Source organism: Salarias fasciatus, chromosome 1, assembly GCF_902148845.1.
Source record: "Salarias fasciatus chromosome 1, fSalaFa1.1, whole genome shotgun sequence".
NCBI lineage: Eukaryota > Metazoa > Chordata > Actinopteri > Blenniiformes > Blenniidae > Salarias > Salarias fasciatus.
Genome location: NC_043745.1, coordinates 38,308,008 through 38,335,141, shown reverse-complemented (window position 1 = coordinate 38,335,141; position 27,134 = coordinate 38,308,008). Strand labels below are relative to the sequence as shown.

At 45.8% G+C, this 27,134-nt stretch overlaps 1 protein-coding gene across 11 annotated transcripts in view; it reads left to right on the top strand.

The window, feature by feature from the left end:
* Positions 1-27,134, top strand: part of myo9aa (myosin IXAa) — a 109,613-nt gene that overhangs the window by 6,892 nt on the left and 75,587 nt on the right. For all 11 annotated transcript variants that reach the window (XM_030106120.1, XM_030106294.1, XM_030106206.1 and 8 more), the window contains exon 2: positions 25,522-26,493. In XM_030106120.1, coding sequence (XP_029961980.1) covers positions 25,609-26,493 — 885 coding nt within the window. In that variant the 5' untranslated portion in view covers positions 25,522-25,608. The remainder of the gene's footprint in view (positions 1-25,521; positions 26,494-27,134) is intronic.

Below are 27,134 nucleotides of genomic sequence, written 5' to 3'. Positions count from 1 at the left end.
TGCTCATAGAGAAAAAAAAACTAAAGCAGTACATTTCTTCGAAAGCAATTGAAACAGTTTTAGCCATTCTCAATATCTGGCTAATAAAAGTGATTATATTTACCTGTAAAACTATTCCGCGGCCTCAGATCGGCTGGGATCAACCTGTCAGTTTTATTGTCGGACACGATCAAGATGCTGCGTTTTCATTTCCCAGGTGAATATTCTTCTGAGAGAGGAAATCTCTCCTCCTTCGCACCGCGCCAATCAGACTGCTACCTGATGACTCTGTAGCTCCGACTAGTGGCGGATCGCTGCACTGCGCTGCAGACCATACCTGAAAGAAACGCTAAGTGAATAATATTTCCCTGCAGAGAGGGTGGATGTGCACGAGCAGCTGGTTTCACACCCGGCCATTAGTGAAGGAAACGAGGACCATCAGTATGTCTGAGTCCTTCATTCAGAACCCAAAGAGACGCACGGCTTGACCGTGACGCGGTCGCAGATTAGTGAAAAGCTTTTGCCCGGCCGTCAACAGGTGAGGTCTGGAAGAGCTCTGGAGCGCCAGCCGCCCCCATTCAGGAGCTGAGAGTGAATGAAGTGGAGAGGAGTGCAGATGGAGGGTCGGGCCGTCCTGACCTCCTCCACACTCAAGTCCTCTTCATGGGCTGCAGGGATAAAGTGTGTGTGTGTGTGTGTGTGTGTGTGTGTTTTCAAGGTCATTTTCTGCTGTGTTTTGGCAGAGTGTCAAAAATATTTGACGTATGCTCACATAGTTTTAGTATTTATTGATGGCCTCAAGGCTGTAGAATTGTGGGGGAGAAAAAAAATATACCTTCGATGCCTGGCGGTTCTTAAATATTACTGTGTTTTACCAATGTGTGACACACTTGTACCACCAAAATGTCTAAAGTATATCTCATATTTGTTTTCGGTTACATTCTGATTTTTTGCAGGCATCATGAATAGTTTAAGACTTTTTGGAATAAAAAGGTTCTGAAGCGGTAACGTCTCCATAATAAGGAAGACAAATGAAAGCCTCTGTGGCTTATCTGATTTATCTAAGTGACGGAAAACTGTTGACTCTCAGGTTTTTCTCGTGTTTTCGTGGCTAAAATAAGAAATCTGTGACAAGTAGAGGCTCCTTTTTGAACCATTGACAAGCTCCGTTGACAAGTTTTAAAGTGAAAACCAAGAACTTTCATAGCGTTTTGGCCGACACAACAGAGTTATGAGCCACTCAAAACTCAAGTTTTTGAAAACGCTTTGACTCTGTTTCTATGTAAACGGGGAAAAACACAACTTTTCTGAACTACTGCTGCTGTGAATGAGAACCAAGACTGTAAATAACGCTTGTTCTGATCATGCTCATCGATGGACAATCAGAGCAGTGTTTTCCTCCAGAGTGTCAGGACTCCCGGTCCAGATTCTCCGGGTCCTGGTCCACATTCTCCTGGACTTGGTATTTTTAGAATTGACAGTCACCATAATAACAATCCAACTTGCTCGTCTGTCCGTACGGATGTCCTTGTTCTCCCATTGCAAAAACAACCAACCACTCCAAGCCAACATGAAAACATCATTTTCGACGTTTGTCGTGTTTTCAAAATGTGGATCGTCTCTGGGGAAAAAAAGTGCAAAAAGCTATTTGTTTTCACTTGACATCGTGTCATGTAAATGAAACCTGAATTCGTTTGATCAAGACAGAAACCAATTACCGAGCTCCAGGTAGAAAAGACTTCATACTGGTTCATTTCCTGCTCGGATCGAAAATCATGACAGGCTGGAGTTTGTGAGTTGCTCCCTATGGTCTAGAAGCACTGGGTTGTTTTCTCAAACAAAACCAGAATAAGGGAACTTGGGAAACAGCCGAGGAGCTTTTGTTTTTGAGAGTTGTTGTGTTTTCTAGCGTTTGGCTTCACTGCCATGTTTCTGCAGCGAGATTGATTTTTTTTCCTTGGTTGTAAGGCATTCTCACATGTTTTCTTTGTTGTTCACCGTTTCCAGACACGATGCTTCCTGGTAGTGACTGAGGATTGTGGAGGATAGTGTGGAGTCTGTCTGCGTGCTGTAGGTGAAATGTTCAGCGCCTGCTCGTCTCGGTCACGCTTCACTTTTGCTATCATTCACTGCTCGAACAAAACAAACCCAGCAAAGGAAAACAAGACCGTGCATGTTTTGTAAACTGGCATTCTGGGACGTGGAGGAGAGCTCAGTCTGAAGGCCCTGCTGGGTCAGTGGGTCGTCGTCCCGTCCCGGGGTTGGTGGTTTGATCCCCGTCTCGCCCCGTCCAGGTGTTGAACGGCCTTTGAGCGGGACGCTGAACCGGTGGAGGGCCGGTTGCTTCGCCTGCCGGCTGAATCACTGTGTCTGAACGGGTGAATGTGACAAACGGTGCCAAGGACGCAGTGAAGATTCACCAAATATCAACAAACACACTCAGCATTTTGACCAAGAGTCTGTTTCCGTCTCTCAGGACACTGAATATCCCTGAGCTGCTTTCCTTTCCAGACTGTGCCTCTGGGTGAAAGCGGGACCCGTGCGGTGGGCCTTCAGGTTGTAACAGGATACCGAGCCTCTCTGGAGATTCTCGCCAAGATCTCCCGTCGTGTCTTTGAAGCAAGAAACTGAAGTTGCGTTATCGTCCCGCTGCAGCGCCGACTGCAGCAGCGGGATCGGATTTCAAAAAGCCTGCGGTCCGCTGAAGGCAGAGAGACGGCGGTCACCCCCCCCCCCCCCCATCCTCAGAGAAGACAGTCAGAGCCTCTGTAGCTCTGCCCTGTAATTACAGGTCATGTTTTTTCCTAATACGCTAAACAGATGTGCTTGAAATAATGCCTAACATGCAGGCGCAGCGTTGGACTGAAGTCCTGTTATTACCGTCAGCGGCGCTCTGCGTCTGCGGCCTCGCGGGTTTAAGATTCGCCCGCTAATTTAAACATTTGCAGCTTTAAATCACTGAATGAAGAGGGAAAAAAGTTGAATGTAACTGAAAGTCTTTGGAATATATTTCCAGATCTGTGGAGAATTTTTTTTTTTTTTTTTTAAAAAAAGATAAAACTACAGATTCTTTGAAGTATTGTAGTTTTGCTCACCTCGATCATGAATTAAGAGGCGTTCGTCCATCATGTTAATATTTGGTATCTCCAATAATCTAAACCTCCAGCTTTTCTCGTCGTCATCGGCGTAGACGCTGTGGGCTGGAAGCCGTCTTTAAGTCAGTTTCAGGTCTGTTTTTGGTGTTTTGAAGAGGTCGTATCTCCATCCAGAGGCCAGCAGGGGGGATCAGCTGATGTCCGACGAGACTGTGGGCGTCTGAAACATTTCCAGCGAGCTTTCTGTGCTGAATGTCTCTGAGGGGAGGGTCGACTCTCAGGTGACGTGCTCCGCCGCCCTCCCCACCTGCTGCAGGTCCTTCCTGTTTCTGTGTTCCACACAGTGCAGCAGCAGGTCATCAGACTCTCTCCTGTCTATTTTAATTGAGAGTGTTGAATCCAGTCAGTGCGTGCGTGCGTGTGTGCGTGCGCGTGGAAGCTGTGGATACTGGTTCTTGTTTTTTAAAGCTTTTGAATTCTGCTTCTCAAAGTCTCTGGATTGAAGGTGGAGCCGGAGCAGACGATCGATGGCAGCTGACCTGTGCGCCAGCGAACTGATGACACTGAGGACAGTTTATGTTTCAAAAAGCTGCGCCGTTCAAACACTGAGCTGCGGTTTCACAATACACAGCAGCTGACGGGAGCTTCCAGCAACCCGGCGCAGTTTTACATGCTCCAGACATTTCAAACTGCAACGCCGTGCTTTGATCAGTGGCGCCCGCTCATGTATTTCATGATCCATGGTGTTATTTGAGAAATAACTCTGGATGTAGGCGGAGCCTGCCCTGAAGGGGGGAAAAAAAATCCTCCATCTTTATCTTTTATGAAACACTTCATAAAAGAAACTCTTCACAGGCGATTAGATTTAATTCACCATGAAGGTGATTCTTCTGGCCCAACCTGAAGTTGAAGACACTCTGCTCTTTTTAGTGTGTGTGTGTGTGTGTGTGTGTGTGTGTGTGTGTGAGTGTGAATGCTTGACTTGATTTCAGGTATCTGCATTGGGAAACAGTGTTGATCTGTGTGTTCCCGCCCCTCTTGGAGGCATCTTGGCACGGGGCTCGCTGAGCAGCTACAGTCATTATAGCTCGTCTCCGCTCGGCTGTGAAAGACGAGATGAGTCCTCCTGGCATCGGCGGCGGCCGTCCCCACAGTCATGTTTGCATCCTGACATCAAGGCGGGCGGCGCCGTGGTGCTGGTTGGCATGATGGGCCGCGTCTGGAAGGAGAACGTTATTGTCCCATCATGTGCAGAGCAACAGTTTACGACCTCCGTGGCGTGCACGCACTTCAACAGCATTTCAAACAGTTGTTTTCCCTGGTTTGAAGGAGACGGAGGAGCATTTTCAAAAACATCCACCTTTGGTACTCTTCTCAAAAGTTGCCTTTTCAGTGTCTCGGAGCACCGTTGTGTAGACAGACTCCCTAAAGTTTCACTTGGTTTCCTGCGTAAACAAACTCATAAATTGCATTAAAAAAAACTTGCATTATGGCAGTTTTGTACACCAACATACTAGATTACTTTAGGTTGAATAAAGTAACTGCTTAAAAATAGCAAATGGATTAATAATAATTCAAACTGTGGGTATATTCAATAGTCAATTATTTTAACAGCAGTTATTTAGATTACATGGTGTAAATTACACTGAACTGCAAGTTAAATTGACATAAAATTTCTTTTCTTGTGTCTGAGGGCTTCTTGTCAGTATTTAGTTACTTCCACCCTGGACTCGTTACCTTCAGCCTGTTTTCCCGAGTCATGGCGTTGTGTCCATATTCAGCTGAGCGTTGCTGAGTTTCCGCCACGGTTCACGGGTTTGGACCCCAAACGGCCCGGTACCGATGTGTTTTTCTACATTTCAGAGTGAAATTCAGCATCAGTTTGATGTGATTTCCAGGAAGCCTTTCAGACACCAGCTGCTCCTGATGCGTCTGCCTTTGGCTGGCCGGCTGTACTGCGGGGCGGCGGCGGCGGCGGCGGCGGACTTTTCCGACCCGCCCGGCCAAATGTCGATGCTGCAGTATTGATATTTCCAGAGCTAAAATAGAGTCTGAGAGGAAAAACATTTTTCCACTCTGAAACAATAAAACACAAGCAGGAGGCATGCTGGCGGTCTGATGGCGACCGGCTGGGTTGGATACGGAGGTGTAGCGGTGAACTCTGACCTTTGTGGTTCTGGAGTGGCTCTCAGAGCTTCACTTGCAAATCCTCATATCATTGGCTTTAATCTGAAATGGTCATTTTTCGTGTTGCTGGGCTTTCCTGTGGGGAGAAACGGATTAATGAAAAAGTCTTTTTTTATACATATTCATTGAACTTGATGTTCATGAGTGTTTTCATGCTCACTTTTTTTTTGTCCATCAGGTTGAATATTTTCCAATTAGAGGATCAGCTTGGCCCGTTTACGAGATGTGACCTGATTAATTTCGGTGGCTCAGTCCCAGAATGCTTTGCACTGTGAGGTTTTGCGGTTCGTGCCATGAGCTCAGAGTCCCACAACCGGCTTTTCCAGGAATCCCACCGAGATCTAAACTGGAATGAACCAGTTAATTACGCTTGTGGTGCTGCTTTTTTCATGATTTTTGAAACTGCACCATCAAACAAACCTTCTCTCAGAGCAAGGTTAAATCGTGAAGAGACGAGACGCTGGCGGTCGCGTCATGGCGTTCGGTGAACTGACGTCAGACGTGCAGCAAAGCTCTAACTGGAGGAAGTAACCTGACGTGGCGTTTACATGGACGACGATCATATCAAAACCCGGACTACACCGCCTCCTCCGACCGCACTGGCATTTCAGTCCGACGGTTTGATTGTGGAAGTGTTTATACGGGCAAAATTTTATCAGGTTGACATTTGGAAAGACTGTGGGAAAATCTGATGCTGATAGAAACGGTGTAAATAAAACAGGTTTTTGTCAATAATATAATACCCATTGATGAAAATCTAAGTCGGCTTGTGTGTCGGCCCTCGATGGTGGACCTTCATGCGTCCCTGTGGGAAGACGAGTCGACGAGGATCGCTGCTGCTGCTGCTTGTCGTTGTTCTGCGTCTCTGCGTTAGTCCTGTTAAGGACTGGTCACCTGTCCAGGTTTAACCTGCCCTCACCTACACTCAGCTGGGATCAACCCCGTCAGCCTCCACCCTCCAGCCTTAACCTGCTTATGCTCGGTGTTCTCACTGACCAGCAGCAGAAATCCAGGAGCTGCGGAGCGTCTTCTGACTCTCTGCTCCTCATCCATCAAACCCAGAACATCTGCACTGCTTTAGCTCTGTTTTTTCTGGGGTTTTCCTCTTGTTTGACCTGTTTTTCCATGTTGCTCTGTCAGTCGTGGTTTGCTGAGGCTGGTTTTGTTTGCGGATGAACACGTCTCTTGAAGTGGTGTTCGGGAGCATTTCTGTCTCCATGTTCAGAAGATTTTCAGTTTGACAACAAATACGTTTTGAGGAAACGTATAGAAAGCTAAAAGCATGCTTCGTGCGGTGGGCCACAGAATAGAGCAGCTGCCCTGTGAGTGTGAGGTTCAGTCGGTTCATCAGGATCAGCACTGAACTCTGCTTCAGGTGGCAAATCTGCCAGAGAAACACGTCATGAATCAGGAGGTTTTTACTCCGGGTATGGTTGCTCTTTGGATTGTCTGTTAACACAAGGATACAAAAAAAAAAAAGAAATGAGTAGTTATTTGATTTTCAGTTAAAAATCTAACTCCTAATCCAATGCATTTCTTTTTTAAAGGGGTCAAGAAGGGATTAAAAAAAAAAACATGAAGCACCCGAGTTCTTTTTTATTTTCTGTTTCTAAAAACAAGTAAAATTATTAAAAGACAAACAAAAATTGCCACTTGTTTTGAACTTGTCTAACAGGAAGTTGTCATTCTGAAGCACAGATGTGCCATTGCAGAGGACTCTTATTTTGAAGTGCCACATCAGACTGGGCTGGTCCCGTTGAGTGGCGTCCTGAGAAAGCCTACTGTCAGTCTGACATGCGTCACTTTATGTCAGCGGGGATTTAATCTAATGTTAGTCTGCATGTTGCTAGGATGTTCTGCTTTGTTGGGCTTTTATTTTGAAAGACGGCATCAGAATTCCCCGATGTTAATAGTATTGCAGTAACAATAAATCATTGAGAATGTGATTTTTTTTTTAACTTATGCATACAGTCTTAATGTTTTCATTCATGATTAATATTTAAATAACAATTAAGAATCATTCATTGGATTTGTTTTATGATTTATTTTGAAATGTGTTTGAGTCCGCTCTTATGTTGATGCATTTATGGAAGCACCAGGAAACAGAGTGGAGGTGAAATGTGTGTCTGCGTTAATCAGAAACTGTCTGGAGGTGTAGGGTTTCATTATGCAGTAATTTTCCATATGGAGGCTTTTCTTTGAAATCGCTGTTTTTCTTTGAAAAGAATCCGCCTCTCGGATGTTTCCTGATAGCAGGACGCTAACGGAGCGTTACTCACGCCTGTTCACTTTTATGGCTCCAACTCAGGTTGACCTGCGCTTGTTTGCATACAAGATGCTTCACTTGGATAAGAAACAGAGAGAATCTCGGGAATGGCTGACCGGACCGGGGCGCTCGGCGGCGGCGGCGGCGGTGTGAGTCGGCCTGGAGCGCCGGACCGACCGGAGACTCGGACGGCGGGTCTGGAGGCAGGTGTTCCAGGGTCGGCTCCACGTGCCGCCTGCTGAGAACCGACCCTGGAAACAGCAGAACCTCCTCCAGTACGACGCGTTACAGAGTCACATGTTCCAGGTTTCAGCTGGAAAAACATTTCATTATATTTTCAGATATTCTACACCTGATTTTTGCAGTTTCAGTATTTTCCCTTTCTTAGCATATTTGGGACAATTTATACATTTTGACCATTGTGGCTCTCTTTAAAGCAGTTTTCCATGTTTCCACCTCCATTTTTAAGCTTTTTTTTATTTTAGAAATTCAAATCATTGTTTGTTTCAGATTTTCAAGTCTTTTTTTTTTTATTTAAAGAAAAGACTCAGTTGTGTAGATAAAGATAAGATGGAATATTTATTGATGTCTTTTGTTGTGAAATCTTCACGGATGGAGGAAAGCTCTCCTCTCAACCCTGACCTGTTCTTCCAGCACATCGGGCTTCGGTTCCCCCCGTTTTGGATGAAAACGGCTTACATCCTGCTAAAAGATGTGAATTCCATCAGTGACACGTTTGCATGTGGCGCCGCAGCAGTGGAGTCATTGTTTGGGGGAAGCGTTTCACCGTCAAACAACAACTGTGGAGAGAGAAACTCTTTTGTGTTGGTTTGTGTATCAGATGGAGTTTATCAAACACAGAAAACGCTCCAAAAAGAATCCCTTTCCAAAACACTCTGGTGGCTGCAGTGAATGTAACGGTGGCGTTTTCGCTGTTTTCATGTTGCTCCACTTCCTGTCTGGGCCTGAGCTGCTGTCATTGTGAACACAGGAAGGGGAATTCAGCATAGGAGTGGTGCTGTTTACTCCCAAATGTCTGGAGCCCTCATTTATGGAGCCCCCACCCCACCCCCACCCAACTCCACCCCGCTAGCCAGTGTAGCAGAGGCCACTTTATTGACTGTGGTGTCAAACATGCGGCCTGTGAGTCAGAACGAGTCCACAACAGGCTGAAGTCCGGCCCGCCAAACAAATTCTAAAAATTATTAAAGAAATTCTCCACTTTTCAAACAGAGTTTTTGTTTTCAAGGAGCAGTATAGAGTGTTGAGCTTCTTTCCTCATTGCTAGCTGACTTGCATTAGCATAAAAGCCGTGTTGTCAGGACTGAAACAGTCACAGGAGTTTGTTTTTTTTTAAAGATATTTCATGAAATTTTGCACCAGAAAATATAATAGCGGCTTTCTGTTGAGGTTCCAGTAACTTTTTGTACTGATTGTGAAACATTTTGTAAATAGTTATACTGGATGCCACAACAAAGAAAAGCTTTAAAGTTTAAACTTTCAGGTTATTTTGGCACTATTTTACCTCGGGGTGTGCAATATGGGCAAAAAAAAAAAAAAAAGTACCAATACTTTAAAAAAATAATTAAACAATATCCTTTACAATGTGACTTTTTATTTTAGAAATCTGTTCAATTTCTTGCTAACCAAGAGATCCATGGATACACAAAATGCTTCAGAGCAGCCGCTCTTATTTAATGTCTTTATGCATTCATGAAAGTCACTTATACGTCATATTTACCCCCGATGCACACTGGATGCGGTCCTGCTGCGGAACGGCTCCGGTCCGGACACCGCAGCCAATCCGTAGTCATTAAAATCAATGCTGTGATGCACTCCGGCCGCGGTCCAGCTCCGGTCCGGCTCCGGTCCGGCTCCGGTCCGGCTCCGGTCCGGCTCCGGAGCCTCTGTGGAGCTCCGGTCTCTGTCCGCAACGATCCTATTTTTCCAGATGCCGCAGCCCTACCGCATCAGTCCAGACAGAAGCAAGTCGGATGCCGCAAGGAAACACGATACGTGTTCCAAAATAAGCAACTTCAAAATAAAATCTGTGTCGTGTTTTTGACTTAATATTCTATTTTTTTTACTTCTTCTGGTAGAATACAGAACAAACAACGTCATGTAGTCAGTATACGCATTAGAAGAATGAAAAGTTTTGTACTTTGTCACTGCTGAAAAGTCAAATGACACCAAAATGGCTCAAAACAGCTCTGTGACCGGAGCAGCTCCGTGTTGCCAGATTGGGCGGGTTTCTGCCAAGTCAAGCGTCTTTTTTGAACACGTCGGACGGGTTGATGAAATGATTATGTATTTATGACATGTTTTTTTATCATACAAATACCGAGATGGCAGTTTGGGCTGCTTTCTATTGAGTAAAACGGGTTTCATATTGTCTACGGGGGATAACGACAGATCTGGCAACCTCCTCCAGCGGACTGCAGAGACACTGCAGGCGGTGTGAATCACAGTGCTGCGGTGTACCGGACCGGAGACGGACTGCAGCCGGAACGCAGCCGAACCGCATCCAGTGTGCATCGGGGGTAAACCTCCAAATGAGAGACGTTAAATGGGGAAACGTTCAGGTTCTCTGTCCTCTGAGAAAAACTGTGCAGCAAATAAGTGGCACATTGTCAGTTCTTGATTTTGTTAACAATAGGGCCCCATACACATTCTACAAAACATGAGGGCCTGGCCATATATATATATATATATATATATATATATATATATATATATATATATATATATATATATATATATTTTTTTTTTTTTTTTTTTTTTAATTCGATATTTCAGGATTGTCCAGGATGGCCCTGGACTTCAGTGCCTGGATCCTGCCTGTTTGCAGTGAACCAGACCACCAGGGGGTATTCAGAGCTCAGTGACCAGGCGCAACGTGCATGAAGCAACTGACTGATGCTAGTGGCTAAACTAACATGCTAACAGCGGACGGACACAACTATTAATTCTACATAATATAGAATTGCCCATAGTCAAAACAACATTTATGGTACGGTCTCTGATGATATATTTGGCACACCTCTAATTTTGGCAGTATGGTCAGATTTAGGGCTGTATGCTGAAAACACTGTAGTTTGCATGCCAGGCCACTAGTTGGTGCTGTGCTTTTGTAAGCTAATCATGCACTCGGAGAACAGTACGCTGAAAACATCCCAAACTCCTTCAGGCTGTCTCTTTGTTGCATACATGTACATAAATGTCAGAACGGTCTCCTCTTATGCAGATGACAGTGTAGTAAATGTGTGTCTTGTAGGAGAAGCGCTGTTAAATTCAAAAGCAACACAAATGTGCCATCGTTGCTGTAGTGTTTCAGAAAATGTTGCACTCTGGAAGCTGTGTAGTGTCAATAAGCTGCTGAAATGTACTGAAAGTTTGACGCTTTCATGCAGACGTGTCGGCCGTAACACGAACGCAACGAGAGTGAGAAAAGCAGATTAAAGGAGATCTAAACTCAAAGCAGCTCAACAAAGAAACTGGTCCAGGGCGATCTAATATTTAAACAGTGCTTTCAGTTAAAGTCTGTTCACCTCTGAATCTCTGAAAAGCACCACTCTTGTTTTTGGTTTTTTTCCCTGAACCTTCATTCAGATTTGGAGCCAAACGATCAGGAGTTTTTCTTACTTCTTTTCCCTGAATGCTGGACTGAGTCCAGCAGCGTTTGGAGCAGCAGCAGGCTGAAGCCTGCACCTCTTCTCTCTCTTTTTACTCTTTACAGTGTTGTCCTTGGGACTCCCGCTGCATGCTGGATTAATTTCCTTCCTCTGAGTTTCTCCCTCCGCTCTCTTCAGACTCTCCGCTTCAGTCAACAACAACAATAACAGCCGCTGCACGGCTCTTAATTTAGCAGACGCGCACGCCACTTCCTGCGGGGTCGTGTCTTCGTGTCACCTGTTGGTGTTCGGCCGGAGGAATGCGGAGGGAGTTAGCATCGGCCCGGCGCTTCATTCAGGGCAGCCAGCCGCTCTTATCCTCCGCTGTGTGCGCAGACGGACCCAGAGGCCTCCGGACGTTTTTAATTACGGTGTGGATGCTGATTGCAGCGTGGACGTGTTCCAGCCCGTCTCCGGATCCGTGGACTCGGGTGTCTCTGTGGCGCTCCTCACAGCACCGTGACCAGTATGACTGTGCATAATGTCATTTATCATCATTTAGGAAGACTCCTCATTGATCAACACACCTGGAATGGGGGGCTAAGTGTTCGTCAGGACCGTGAAGCCTCGCTACCAAGTGTTAACGTTAGAAAGGGGTGAATTTCTAAAAACATGCTGACAGCTGCAAAATGCAAACAGCCATCAAAAATAACACCTGTTTACATGTTTTCTCATAAAACAGGAGGTTTCTGTGGCGTCTATTTGTGACAAAACTCCCCAGAGTGGCTGAAGACACAACTTTTTCAAAACTGCTCCTGGGGTGAAACTTTTCCAAAGTGCTCCCACTCCATCTCCGTGGAAACGGGGAGGAAAACGCAACTTTTGTGAATTGCTGCCATAATGATCCAACCTCAATTTCAGTCAATGAAACAAAGAACAGTGAATGATTTTAACTCAGTTTCCACATTCAGCCCCAAGTTATCCTGAGTGCACCAGACACTAAAGTACTGCTGTAATAATGAAGCATTTTCCTTAAGAAAAAAAAAAAAATTATTAAATTAAATTTAAATAGCTACTACAGACAGCTACTACAATCACAGCATGAAACCAATTTTTATCATGCTAAATGCAGTTAAATGTCCAAAAAAGAAGCTCATTATCATGCCTGTTTTTGCAACCCCCCCTCTCAGGACGGCTTTGAGGCTAATGCTAGTATGCTAGCAAAGAAATAGCTGGTTTGAATGCCAGCATCATCCACGTCTGTGTTGTTTTGTCCACTAAAGCATGTTTGAGGTTGAGAAGAATTAAGGTTTTCTTAGGAATTTTTAACAATTCACTTGTTGCTAATTACAGTTTGTTGGACCAGATTAGAGCCTCTTGCGGGCCGTTTTCTGCCCCACAGGCCGATGTTTGACACCCTCTTTTAAAGTATCCCTAGAAGGTGTCTCTGCAAGATGCAGTTTGTAGACCTGAGAGACGGCGAGCGCTGCGGTGAAGGTGGAGGAGGAGTTCAGAGACGCTGTGCTGTTTCCTGCAGATGGATCAGTGGAATCAGCTGTCAGCCAGCCTGGCTGTATCAGTAATGTGTGCCATTAGGTTAATGTGCTGCCAGGCTGCTCTCTTTCATTCCTCTCACTTTCCCACAGCTCAGATTTCAGGAAACCAACATCCTCCTCCTCCTCCTCCTCCTCTGTCTGCCTCTTCCTATCATTTTCTCTGAGTCTCTCTCTCTTCCTCCTGTTTCCTCTCTGTTTGATGCAGTTTGTCTCGTCCCGGCCGGTTCTCTGGCGTTCCGGTCCGAGCTCCAGTTCCACACCCCGGCCAGCCGCCTCCCGGTCATTAGTAGTTGAAGACCTGAGTGTTTCCAGCGCGTGCTTCAGGCGGAACATGTCAGCCGTCGCACCGCGCTGCTGTCAGTGCGTCTTACTTCAGGTGAGCGTGGAACCTGCTCACACCCACTCCTCATTCCTCTCTCGTGCTTCATCGCGCTCATGATTCAAGCTTAACTAGATATTAAAGTTTTATTAATAATCTCACTCGCAGGCGGAGCCGCTCGCGATGCCTGGCAGGTGTCTGGTCTGGATTTAGTTCCGTCAAGGTGTTTATCGCAGCTGGGAAAAGGGAGATTTACCAGTTGGGAATTTCCGAGTTCAGTTTTAACACGACAATAAGTGTCTGGAAAAGGAAAAAAAAGAGCTTGTTAAACTATAAATCAACCAGGAACGGAATGAAATTCATTTCAATTCAGTATTGTTGCATAGTTCCAAATACAGCACAGTAATTCAAGGCACCTTTAAAGAGGAAACCCAACAAGTCACATCATTTAGCAGGAAGAAGCCTGCAGAACCAGAGTCAGAGGAGACTTCCTGCTGTTCTGGTTGGGGTTGCAGCACAGAAGGATAGAAATGGACGGGACAGATGGCAGCAAATGTGTTTCTTTACTTGCTTCCACACGTAAAACAATACATGTCTCCAAAGGAGGAAAAAAATGTTAAAGATAAAATAATGATTTGATATCAGCAGGTCAAAAATATTTCACTCATCAGTGAACTCCAGTTCACCAGCTTTCATACAGTCACCCCTATAATAACTGCTTGCAGTGTGTCGATCTGATGAGTGACTCTTCAAAGCCATTTGACCTTCAGGATGCGTAGCAGAACATATTAAGTTTTCAGATCACGGGCTTCAGTAACTTTTATCGTGTGCACCCTGGGGACTTGATTGTAATTTCTAACGCTAAAAGAAGCGTCCCTGACCCAACATGTTGAAATAGTCGCTTCCAGCTATTGGCACTCTGGTCTCTTCTTTCATGTCGCGGTCGACCCTGAAAACGCCGTCCGTGTTCTGCAGCGGTGAGCCCAGTCGACACACTCGGCTCCCAGGAATCATTCGCTGCATGTATTAACTGCAGCTTAAGCCCCAAAACCAAAACGGTTGCAGATGCTGACGACGGGGTTTGCGTCCTGCGTTCCTTGTCTTCCATTCGCCCCAAATTAGCACCAAACGTGGTGGAGTTAAGTACAGGGCGAAGCTGCAGTGGGGTGCCGTGCCAGATCCTCAGGTTCCAGTCCAGGAAAACCTGACCTCTGTCAGCCGGCCGCCTCGCCGGAACGACCCAAAAATGAGTTTTCCAAAGGAAATGGTGCAAAAACACGACGTCAGCTGGGCCTGCGTCTCGCATGAACCAGTCTGGCTGCGTTGGGCTTCCTCGTGAACAGATGACTGGAAGCAGTCCAACGGTTCACGTTTATGAATCCGCCGGCCCAGAAATGTTCGAGGCAGTGAATCTGTGTGGAGCGTCCTGGATTGTTTTTGTTCTCCTGCACCATGTCTGACCGTTACCGGAGCTGCTGCGTCAGTCAGACGCATCATGCTGCTCATTTCGCTCCGCTCGGCTGACGCCACTTCCTCAGGTGTTTGAGGAGCTGCTTTACTGCGACACGCCGTTGATCCTGGAACAAAGACTCAACTCGGTTGACCTGGATGTTAAAACTCTGAATTAACGTTCTGTTTTGCGTTTGCATGGAAATACTAATTCGGTTTGAGGTTTACATTGTAAACATCTTCATTTCTATCTCTCCATCTATCCACTCGTGTCATTCTGTCCATTTCTTTTAAGTCTCCTATTAAATAAATCGTCTCGACTGGAGTCCAACTCGTGCTTTGGGCGGCCATTTTGGAAAATGGACAAGAGAATGAGCAGAGCGACTGAATTCATTTAAAGATGATTGAAGGTATTCATGATGGAGGAAGTATTTCATTTGGCTTGAAAATCAGAATAATCCAGTCACTTCTGGTTTAAGTTTAATTCGGAATCATTTTCATTTGGAATTATATACTTACAAGGTCTTTTTTTTTTTTCTTAATTAAAGATAAATTAAAACTCATGGAAACAGTTTTTGTTTCTCCATTAGATGTTTGACGAGCTAACGGCTAACATTTCCACCAGTGTGCGTTTGCGTGTGTGTGTGATGGCTTCAGTCTGTACCATTATGCCATCGTGGATTTCTTTAACTCAGTAAATAGTTTTATAGGATTTAATGAAGCTCGCTCACACTCTGAAGTAACTGCCCTTCATTAAACTATCGTTAATTGTACTTTTACTCTGATTAGCCACAGAGCATTGTGTTTCAATTTCTCCTCGATAACTTCTTCAGTCAGCCGTCACCTGGACCGGTGAAATAATGATTCAGATTCTGGTTGCAAAGCTGATGTTTCTTTATTTGTCTTGAAGGAATAACAACGACTCTGAGATATTGTAGCTCCGCCTGACAAGGTCAGAGCGTCTGACGGCGCTGCTGCCGCCGCCGCCGCCGGGCCCAAGGTGAACTGTGGGACACGGCAGTGGCAGAGCGGTGTTACACATGAGGACATGTGGACTGAGGGAACGGCGGCCTGTAATGGTGTGCGTGTGTGTGTCCACCGTCCATCAGTCAGCTGAGCAGTCCACTGCTTTAGTGACCAAACATCCACGCACCACAGATCTATAAAGTGATGGAAACATGTCAGGAAAACATTTCTGGGTTTTAAACTGGAAGCATGCGGGCCTGGACGGAGATCATGAGTTTGACCCGACATCTCTGGTGGGAAAGACTGACTTCAGGTTGATTTATTGGTTTTGCATCCTAAATTGGGATGACGTAGCCGTCCACGATCGCTCACCGCTCCGCATTTTCCTCCAGTCGCTGGCGCTCATCCCTGTTCTTTACAGTTGCTTTCATGACTCGTTCTGTTTGTGTTTTATGTGCAGTTTCCTCTGCCTGTAGCAGCGAGGGGGTTGGGCCTGCGTTTGAAGGCTGCGCCGTCGCTATTAAAAGCAGGGAAATTAGTTTGTGTGTGGTATGCGAGCTGCATAACATCCAGTCTGGCTCCCCGGGCCTCATCCGAGGATAAATCTCTGAAATAATTAGCGTCGTCTGACACGAGTGTGAAGCAGGTAGACAGAAACACATTCCACTCTGATGTAAAGCTCTGAGTTCGGTGCACTTTCAGCTCTGAAATATGTGTTTTCATGAACCAGATATCAGATCGAAACAGTTTTTTTTTTTTTTTTTCCCGTGTATGTTTTTGATTAGGATGCTGGTAAAAACCAAACACCCCTCATCTGGTTCCCGCACAAAAACACACCCTGAATCCAGTGTGTGTTGGATGATTTTGGTTAAAATCTCAAAACAGAAACCGTGGCATGATGTCCAAACAATGAGGGGAAAAATGCAGCGCTGCATCTGAAAATCATAGCAGGATGTGTTCTCGAGCTCTTGGGGCTGTGGTGTGTTAAATGTAGTTAAAAACACTCCACAAGTGGTTTCAAAGCTGACGGATGCTTTACTTTAGACCAGGGGTGTTAAACATAAGGCCCGTGGGCCAAAACTTCTTTGGACTGGAAACATCTCCTGGTTATGAGTCCAAAGATTGTGATTTGGACAAGTTACATTTTTTTTTTTTATTTTTAATAAATTTTGAGCTCTGAAATGTAATTTGAAGAACCTTGGAGCAGGACCAGCCGCGGTGTTTCAAAGTGTTTCTGGACCCCAAGGTAGGAACCACAAGTGCAAAGAAATGTAACAATAGAATGAATGAAAAAGACAGAAACCAGTGAGACATTTATTCAGCTTCGAGTGTTTTTTTTTGCGTGTACAGGAGTTCTCTCGGGCTTCCAAATCCAGTCCAGAACCGTGCATTTGCGGTGACTCTGTTCCAGGAGGAAACCAGTCAGTCACACACTCGGATCGACTGTGTCTGGGGTGTGACCGGGCTCTGTGAGCAGGCAGCAGCTGCGGCCCTGAATTGGAGGATGGGTGGATCGCTGGGACTTTAAAATGTCAAACATGTAACTGTCTGGAAATATGGAAGAACGGCCTCAGGCTGAAGGTTTCTGTGACGGTTTAGGGAGTGTTTTTTTTTTTCTTGTTGGGTCCAGTTAGAACCAACTCTGGTGAGTTTCTACTTCTGTGCGGTTCATTGGTGAATCCGCAGCCTGGTGAGCATCAAACCAGTCCGACGTTGTTTTCTCTCACGTTCTATTCGGACTGCTCCCTGTAGGACTGCGTCTCTGGTCCGCATCAGGCGGTGTCGTGTCGACTCGGTCCCATCACCCCTGGAGGTTCGCAGAAGGATTGGTAATGAAACTCATTGGAAAGACTTATTTCGTGATAAGAAGCAGATTCACTCCAAGATTGACAGTGATGCCGTCAATTTTAGTTTCAAATGCTAATCAGCAGACTGTAGCAGCAGCAAGCTAGACTCTCGCTTCCTGTGGTGTCGTCCAGATCACTGGAGGAGTGCAAAAGTTGTGGACGACAACAGAAGCAGAATATTCAGCCCCGTCTCTGCTGATGTGTTCTGGTCACTCTTGAATTTGAAGAAGCTGTATCGTGTTTCTCCCAGCCTGTTACAGTCATCTATAATCAATAGAAGCTATTTTAGCACCTCTAGCACTATGAAGGACTTTTACATTACAAAATACAGGTAATTCTGTCTCCTTTTTTTTCCCAACATGGAAGTCCAAACAACTGAACTTCACGTTACCCTGGAACCTGCATAATAGCATCGCCATGGACATACGTATGATACATAGACCACACACTGACTGTGGATGGATTTGTCTGCTAAGTCTGTATTGTATATATCTACAGTATACACAATACGGAGGGGGGCAGAGCTTGGACTGAATATTCATATAGATTATTCAAATATGCATACATGAAGAGAAACGGTGACTTAACGTGTTTTATGAGGTAGACTCACGCGAACAATGTTGAAAGCTCATGAAAGTCCAGTTGTCATGGCGGGGCCGCTTTAACAGCTTCGTCGGGAGTTTCTTAACATTTCCTACGACGCAGCAAAGTGAACCAATCACAGCCCTTCCTGTCTGCGTTTCGCTCTGTCCCACGTCAAAGGTGTGTTGGAAATAGTTGGAGGTGTGGAGGTGCACGTTGTGCAGGTGCTTCATGACAACTCATAACCTTGTTGTGTTCTTTGCATCTGGACTGTTAATCAGGCTTAATCATTACGGCTGAGAAATCTTTACCTCTGTTTTGAATCATTTATACGTTTAACAGGCTCATGGTGCAGTCTTACCTGGTAAAAAAAAAAAAACCCGTCAAACATGCAAACTCATCTCTTTTTTTCCCCATTTTTTTGTCTTGTCTGCGGCCATAAACTTCAATCTAGCAGAGGTAGATTTCAGAATATGACCGCCGCTCCGAGCTGTTGGGTGAATTCCAGCATGTCTATTTATTTATTTATTTTTTTTCCCTATTATCTCGAGCTGAAAATGTGGCCTCCTGCTTTTTTAACAATGCAAAGAAAGTAACAGCCTTGAGTTTTGATGGATATTTGAGGAGCGTCTGAGCCGGCGGTGGCTGGAGGTTCCCTCCGATAGGAAACGGGAGCGGTTCAGCCATGTGAGTCACTCTTCAATGGCGTTCATTGTTGTGAAGTCAAGGATCAAGTTTGGTCGGCTTTCTACGATGTGAAGTCATCTCTGAAGCTGTGTGTGTGTGTGTGTGTGTGTGTGTGTGTGTGTGTGTCATCAGCGCTAAGCTTTTGTACTGAAAGCTCGTAAACTTGTGCGGCTCTTCATTGTCTCTGCTCTGACTGGGAATCTGTTGCGTCGCACTGAGGTGTGTGACTTGGCACCGGCCTGCGAACTGTCGAAGGTTTTGGAAGGTTCATTTATTAATCTGACGACTTCATGAGTCCAAATTTAGCTGCTTTGTTTACTTACGGAACTATATTTATGCCATAATCCCGGGCAGGGAGTTTGACAATTTGGGCGAAAGAAAAACTTAATCCGAGCAGACGGGAATCTGTTCTGCACGCAAATAAATTTTTGTTTGCAACTATCCCCAGGGACGCACAATCCTGCCATTTTTTGTGATTTTCTCACCTGCAGATCTCCGTTCCTCACTTAATAGCTACGATCTCTGCGAGTGCGTAAAGTTTCAATTGTGATTTAAAAAAAAAAAATCAGCTGATCAGACTTCTGGTTTTTCAGATTAACCAGCGACCCTGAAGGCGAGACAGTTTGACAAGTCAGTATTGGATCTTAACATAACAGTCGATCCCCATTTGTGTCTCTTTTTGCAAGGGTTCATTTTCACCATCCAAAAGTTGTTTATGAGAGAACAAACAAATCTGGCGTTTCCTGGTTTTTCTCGCTCAGTTGCTGATCCAAATCCAGATAGTTTCCAGGTTGAACTCCGATACCATCTGACCCGAGTTTAACTTTTAACAAAAGCTCAGAGGAGGAACTGGCATATATAATATTTCACAAACTTCATGTTCTGTGTGCATTCCAGCTGTGCTGCTCTGAGATCCCTCCGAGTAGATTAGATCTGGCCCGGTTCGCTGCGTCTTGGAGAGAAATCCCCTCAAACTGGTTCCAGGTCGGATTACTTGATTCCTGATCCGCGGCCATTCATGTCGTACACCCCAGATCTGTTTCTGGCTCAGTAATCTGAGGAGAACGGGGACGAGAGGCCACTGCGGCTCTGATCCAGCTGTGTCCGTCTACTTTGTCTCTTCCTGCAGGCCTCAGACCTCCAGCTCCACATCCGACCACTTTCAGTTCAGACGCTCAGGCGAAATGACCTGATACCGCTGACATGTCTCCTTCCTTTAATCACTTTCTTTTCATCTTTCTTGATGTCTTTTAGTTTGTTTTTCCTATTCTGGACACTTGGTCAAAGTCCTGAATAAAGTCTTGTGACTGCTTTTTCTCAGTCTGAGCAGGATTCCAGTGTCTCTGGCTGAATGAGGTCCGATTAGCTCGAGTGTGGCTCCAGTCTTTAATTGCAGCAGACGCTGTTGTTCCACGCTGGCTGACTTACAGAAACTTGAGCTAATTCCTTTGATAGCCCTCGTTCTGAAACCTTTCTCCGTCCTTTTAGAAATTCCAACATTTCCAGGCCCCAAACCCGGATGTTCTTGTTGTTGCGAGGCTGCAGGACAGTCCAGCAGCTCTGTTCATGTTAAAACCACCAAGACTGCGTTGGGGCGACAGTAGCTCAGTCGGTAGAGCAGGTCGTCTTATAACCAGAAGGTTGGCAGTTCAATCCCCGCTCCCGCAGGCGTAAAACTGTTGTTGTGTCCTTGGGCAAGACACTTCACCCACCTTGCCTAGTGTGAAAGTTGTGAGAGTGAATGGTTGGTGGTGGTCGGAGGGGCCGATGGCGCAGATTGGCAGCCTCGCTTCCGTCAGCCTGCCCCAGGGCAGCTGTGGCTACAGCAGTAGCTTACCACCACCCAGTATGGTGTGAATGAATAATGCAATGTAAAGTGTCTTTGAGTGTCCTGAAAAGTGCTATATAAAAACCAATGCATTATTATTATTATTAAACAACGTTCCAAATGTAAAACACACAGTTCTTGTTTGAGTAAATTTTCTCGTTTACTCACACTGGCAACAGCTGGAGCAGAATCTTTCAGGACATTTCTCTGTAATTTTCCACCAGAAGGTTTCGTTAAAATCGACTTTATGTGGAGATTGTTGCGATTTTCCATTGTGATTGTCGGATTTATTATTATGATATATATACATTAATTGTCACCTATGCTCTGCACCATGACAAAGAAAAGCATCTATCGTGGAGCTAATTTAACCGATTCAGGATGCTCGATACGCTGTGGAAGCTCCAGGTCGTTGTGGAGACGGTGGTTTTGGAGCTTGTGGCTTTGGAGCAGGCCACTGCAGACTGCTGGTTTATCAGGCGGTATTTCTGGTTCTTCCAGATAACACGCTTGTGATTCCAACTGATAAATCTGCTCTGAATGCTGCTTCTGGTGTAATTTGTCTCTCTGAAAGAGCCTGTAATTTGTGCGCAATGACAAGGTTTCATTCATCTTGTGCTTTGAAGGTGCAGGACAGTCGGAAATTGCTCGATTGTGACTGTGATTGTGTCGCTGCAACAGTTTAGTCTTTTCACCTGCGGCGTGACGCCACCCTGCAGGATTTCCTGGAGTCGCCCTGATCCACCCCGTCTGTCGGTCTGTCAGAAGCGAGATGACGGTGGAGATACCGGCGAGGCGTCCTGCAGGTCGGCCGTTGTTTTCCCGGAGGAGGCGTCCATTAGTTGATTGTCCCCGTGTGGCGTTAAACAGAGAGGCGGCCGGCCGGCCGGCGCTGCCACGGCCCTAATTCCCTCCTCCCTATCCTTTAAGCAGGGAGCCGACCATCTGTTCGAGACACCGGCGCTCAGAAAACACACACACACACACTCACACACACGTTATCCAGTGACACAAGCAGGGAAACTCAAAGTGACGCCTGCGTTTCTTCGCTGTTTTGCAGTGAGATGCGGTTAAAAGAGAGTGCGTGTGTTTTTCCAGGACTTTGAGGAGTGTGTCGGTGTGTTCAGCAGTGGTGTGAGAGCTGCAGAGGCCACACATGGCAGGTTGGATGTCAGGAAACGAGCAGGCAGGGCCGCCGCGCCGGACCACCTCTGTCGCTCCTCTCTTCCTGTTTTCGCTCTTTCTCTGGGCCGCCGGAATGGAGACCCGTCGTGTTTCTGCATGAAGCCGAGCGCATGCTGGGAGATACAGGTGTGAGGCGCAAGAGCCCGAACGAGAGGGCCTGAAAAAAAGGTATGAAGAGCGAGAAGCACATGGACACACTTTCTACCGCCTGATGACTGTAGGCTGAAATTTAAGTGTCCATCGTATTCATTTCACGTCTTTCAGGGTCTGTTTACACGACCGCTTCTAAGCTGTAACTTTTTGAAAAAGCTCCGACTCCATTTCTATGGAAACGATGTAAACAGTCTTTCATTACGATGCGTACTTTTAACCTCTGTTGATGATGGCAAAGGAAATTTAAAAAAAGTTGTATTGTTTTAGATACATTCATAGACTTTACGACCACCTTCCTCCTTACATGGGATAGAAATTTAACATGTTAGCAATTCTGCGTCTGACACGACCACCGCGTGTGGAAATATTGAAAAACCTTCACAGTAAAACGACAAAACAAACTATCAAACAAATTTGTAAAAATTACCAACAAGACATTGATCATTTTTTCAAACAAATTTCTTCCGAGTGGTGGACAAACCACGACACTGAGACCTGAGCTGAGATTTCAGAGAACAAACAGCTGTCAGGGTGGATTTTTAAAAGCATGCAAAATATAGCATGTGTTATAGAGAAGTTTTTTTTTTTTTTTTTTTTTTTAGGTCACTGGATGTTGCATCATAAAAACTGGCTTTATGTGGCATTTATCATAATCATCTGTAGTAGTTGTATGGGTTTTTGTGAAAATAATATTGACACTTTCATCACGATAATGAAAAACTTTAAAGTTTAAGCTTTAAGCTGGTTATGGCGCTATTTTACTGGTCCGAGCCACTTGAGGGGAAATATGACTGAACGTGACCCCTGAACCAAAACGTGTCTGACACTTCTCTCTGATTTATTGTATTTTATCGCTATAATAAGAATTTCTCTGCGTCCCTGCGGGGACACGGAACTCTCGCCCATGTTGTGTCTGATGGAGACGCGGAAGGTTTGGAGCTTGTCGCAGTACGTCTGATCTTTGGAAGTGAGCGTGTTTGAGTGGAGTGAAGCGGGTCCGACTCGGCTTCACATAATAACTGCCGGAATGCACCGAACTCTGCAGGCTGATGAAACGCTTTGATGACTCCATCGCTCCTCTTTATATGTGGTTAACCGTCTGAAGGCCGCAATTAAATTCAGGAAACTTTGATTTTACAAAATGAGTGGGAGCATCTGTCTCTTTTTACAAGATAACTGCTATTTTCGTCTTTGTAATCTCGTCTGCACTGCGACTGGAGTAGATGGTTGTTCTGCACATGCTCAGTAGATGGATGATGGCAATGTTTTCCTCTCGAGCAGGGGTCTGCACCCTGCGGCTCCGGAGCCTCATGTGGCTCTTCAGTCCCTCTGTCGTGGCTCCACGAAGCTTTCACAATATGAAACGTGAATGGACATTGAACCTATTTTTATTATAGATACACACCGCAGTACTATTCAAAGTGATTCTTCACTCTTGGTTCAAAAGGGATTCAAAAACGGTTCAAGTAAAATTGGGAAAAATAGCTAAAACCACAAGAAGTGGGGAAAAAGTGATAGAACGTCTTAAACTGTGAAATCTCTAGAATTTCTAAAAAAAAAAAAAACATAAATAGGGTTGGAAAAAACATACAAAACTGCTTAAAAGGAGGTAAAACGTTTGAAACTGCTGAAATTTCAAAATTGTCAACAAAAATGCTTTAAAATAGGAGCAAAACTGTTAAAATCAAGTACAAAAATAGGTTAAATTTCGTAAAATGTTCACTATTCTGAACTCTAACTTCATAAATGAGATATTTCACAATTATACAAAAAATAATTATACAATTATACAAAAATAAGATATGTTTTGCATGTGCATCAGAACTACAAATATATATATATATATATATATATATGAAACTTGATAAGCTCCTTTCACCTCATATTAAAGGCTAAATGTGCTTTGAGGCTCCAGACCAACATGACTTGGTGGAAAGTCACAAAAATGGCTGTTTTGGTTATAAAGGCTGCAGACCCCTGCTCTGGAGAGTCAAACCTCCCAGTCCAGAGTCTCCTGGTCCTGATCCCAGTCCAGAGTCTCCTGGTCCTGATCCCGGTCCCTTGGTAGTTTGAGTTGACAGTCACCTGTAATAACCTGGCTTGAAAGACTTGTGGGAAGTCGTGTCTTTCCATCAATAGTTTGGCAGACGACACACTTTATCACACTCAAAGCCAGTGATCCCCAGCATTCGATGCACCACAGACCAGTTTTATGCCACATTTACTGCTGACTGACAGAATGTTGTATAGAAGCGCCTTAACAAGGGAGTTAAACACGAGAAAGAAGTGCTGACGGAAGTGAATAATCGTTTTCCAAAATAAAAGTCAATGCAGGCTGAAGGACATTTAAATGTAATTTTTCAAATTACTGAAAGGGGTTTGACGCTGCTCTGAAGAGACTGGTTTTATTGCATGAACACAGCGGACGCCGTGTGAGCGTCTCGGTGGTTTTGGTCCTCAGCTCGGCCCCGGCTCTCCATGAGAAGTCGCTCCGCTGTGTATTAAACAGCCAACTTGTGAATGGTGTGATTGTGCATTGAGGACGGCAGCTGCTCTCGGAGCTGCAGGGAGTTTACGCGTGCGTGCGTGTGTGCATGCGTGCGTGCGTGTGTGTTAATGATAATCCCGCAGATCCAGATGACTTATCCGTTATCCTTTATGAGTGTGCATGTTGGGGGCTCCAGCCACATCATTTGGCCCTTTGGCAGATTACATAACAGCACATGAGGTTCCAGTGTCATAATCTGAGGAATTGGGTAATCCGGCAGATTGCAGGGGGCTGCGATGAGATGGCCGCTGTCAGATCAGTGGGAGACGAGCTGCAAGTTTCATTCTCTCAAGTAGATCCGTGACTGACGCTCCGGTTGATTCAGTCGAGCAGTAAAACGTCCACAGATCAGTTTTTGGAGAGTGGAACGGCTTCCTGGACCGCGGATTTCACCCAACAGGTTCATTTGAAAACTTCATAATCTGGAAATGTTTGGTTGAAGACTTCAGTGTGGTACATCAGAAATGTTTGCTTATCACATTTTGAAAATGTGCTTTTTTTCCCCTCTGGATTATTGTGAATGTATTTTTGTCTCTGAAGTGTTCTGATTGAAATGTGGCTGTTTGAAGGTTTTTTTTTATTTGTTTTATAAACTGGTTCTTTCTTTTTGCCTGAAGGCTTAAAAATTGAAGCTGTTTTCCGTATTCTGGAGTCAAAGTAATGGAGGACCCGCCTCCTTTCGGTCGGTTAAGCTTTGGAAAGGGAGACTCTGACCTGCAAACATAAACAACAATTCAGCGGCGTCTTTTCAGAATTCAGAAGTTTTTTTTAATAACCTTGCTTTGATTCATGCGTCCAATCTGTCAATAGGTTTATACAATGTTTTGAATGAATTGAAAACGTGATTCTTTTGTTGTATTTTGGGTGTTTACATGATAAAAGTGGTCAGAGCCTCTGAAAACAGTTTTTTTTTTTGTTTTTTGTTTTTTTTAACATCTCCTCCCAAAGTAGAACTTTTTCGAAACACTCCAACGGGGTCTCAGTGGAAATAGAGGAGAATGCAATTTTTCAAACACGCTGCCACTGTTCATGAGCACCACAGTCGCAGTCAGTAGTTCTACTGCGCAGGTTCCTTCCTGCCAGTTCCTTGAAAACAGACATCATTTTCAAATTGTAGTGTAAACGAGAAGCTTTTCTGAAACAAGCATGCAACAACTGCAACTACATGTTTACTTTAAATATGGTGTAAGTGTCGCCTGAGACTTTCTGATTCTAGGAGTTTCCTGGTTTCGGAGACGCTGACTGTCCTGTCTCCCGTTTCAGGTGTGATGTCTTGACTCGGCGGCGCCTCCAGCCCAGTGAAGGTCGTGCCAGTGCCGGGCCGCTGCTCATGGGACCTCCTGCTCTACCATGAGTACCCGAGATGGCGTTGGTGGCGTCGGTGGTTTGGGCACCCTGGGCCGGCGGCAGCGCTTCGAGAACTCGGAGTTCACCGTGCGGATCTACCCGGGCGCCCTGGCCGAGGGCACCATCTACTGCCCCATCAGCGCCCGCAAGACCACCAGCGCCGCCGAGGCCATCGAGCGCGTCATCGAGCGGCTCCGTCTGGACCGCACCAAGTGCTACGTCCTGGCGGAGGTGAAGGAGTTCGGCGGGGAGGAATGGATTCTCAACCCCACCGACTGCCCCGTGCAGAGGATGATGCTCTGGCCCCGCGTGGCGCTGGAGCACCGGCCGCTGTCGGGCGGCGAGGATTACCGCTTCCTCCTGAGGCAGAAGAACCTGGACGGCTCCATCCACTACGGCGGCAGCCTCCACATGTGGCTGCAGGTGACGGAGGAGCGCCGGCGGATGATGGAGCGCGGACTGCTGCCGCAGCCCGAGGCCCAGGGCGACCACGCCGACCTGTGCTGCCTGCCGGAGCTCAACGAGCGCACGCTGCTGGACAACCTGCGCTCGCGCTTCCGCCAGGAGAAGATCTACACCTACGTGGGGAGCATCCTCATCGTCATCAACCCCTTCAAGTTCCTGCCCATCTACAACCCCAAGTATGTGAAGATGTATGATAACCACACCCTGGGAGACCTGGAGCCGCACATCTACGCCGTGGCGGACGTGGCGTACCACGCCATGCTGCAGAGACAGAGCAACCAGTGCATCGTGATCTCCGGGGAGAGCGGCTCCGGCAAGACGCAGAGCACAAACTTCCTCATCCATCACCTGACGGCTCTCAGCCAGAAAGGCTTCGCCAGCGGCGTGGAGCAGATCATACTGGGGGCGGGGCCAGTATTAGAGGTAAGAGATGCGACGTTTGACGGATCGCTTAATTCGTATGTTTACGCTCCAGAGTGAAGGGGCCGCGTTTCCCCGTTCCATTGACATATTCAGCAGCCCGGTACAGACAGTCTGAGCATCGCAGACACGCGTTGGCTCGATATCCGAAGGGCGACTGCTGTTGATCCAGAATGGACTGTGCCCAAGCTTTAACCCCTGACCTTTAAATTGTCTGTTTACTCCAGAAGCATAGAGTTTATGCCAGAAATGTGTCTCCACTTATGTAAATAGTTCTGTGGTAAATATGCACTTTGCTGGAGAAGAGCTTATACATTCAGAAGAGGACTCTTACTCTGATTACTGCCATCATTATCATAGAAAGAAAGAACTGAGGCTTTATTGATCCTGTTGGGAAAATTGCTTCTCTGTTTTTAAGCCATGTGCCCGGGGTTTGGCTCAGGGGCTCCTGGTGGTGACATGATGGACGTGGGACTCAAACCCGCAGTAATTTGATCTCAAACTGCTCCTCTACCCTCTAGACTACCAGGCAGTCCCCTCCCTCTTCTAATGCTTGTGCGACAGAGCATATGCAGCGCTGCACGTTTCGGAAACGTTGCATTTTTCCTGTTTTAAATAGAGACTGTGACCGATGCAGTTTTCAG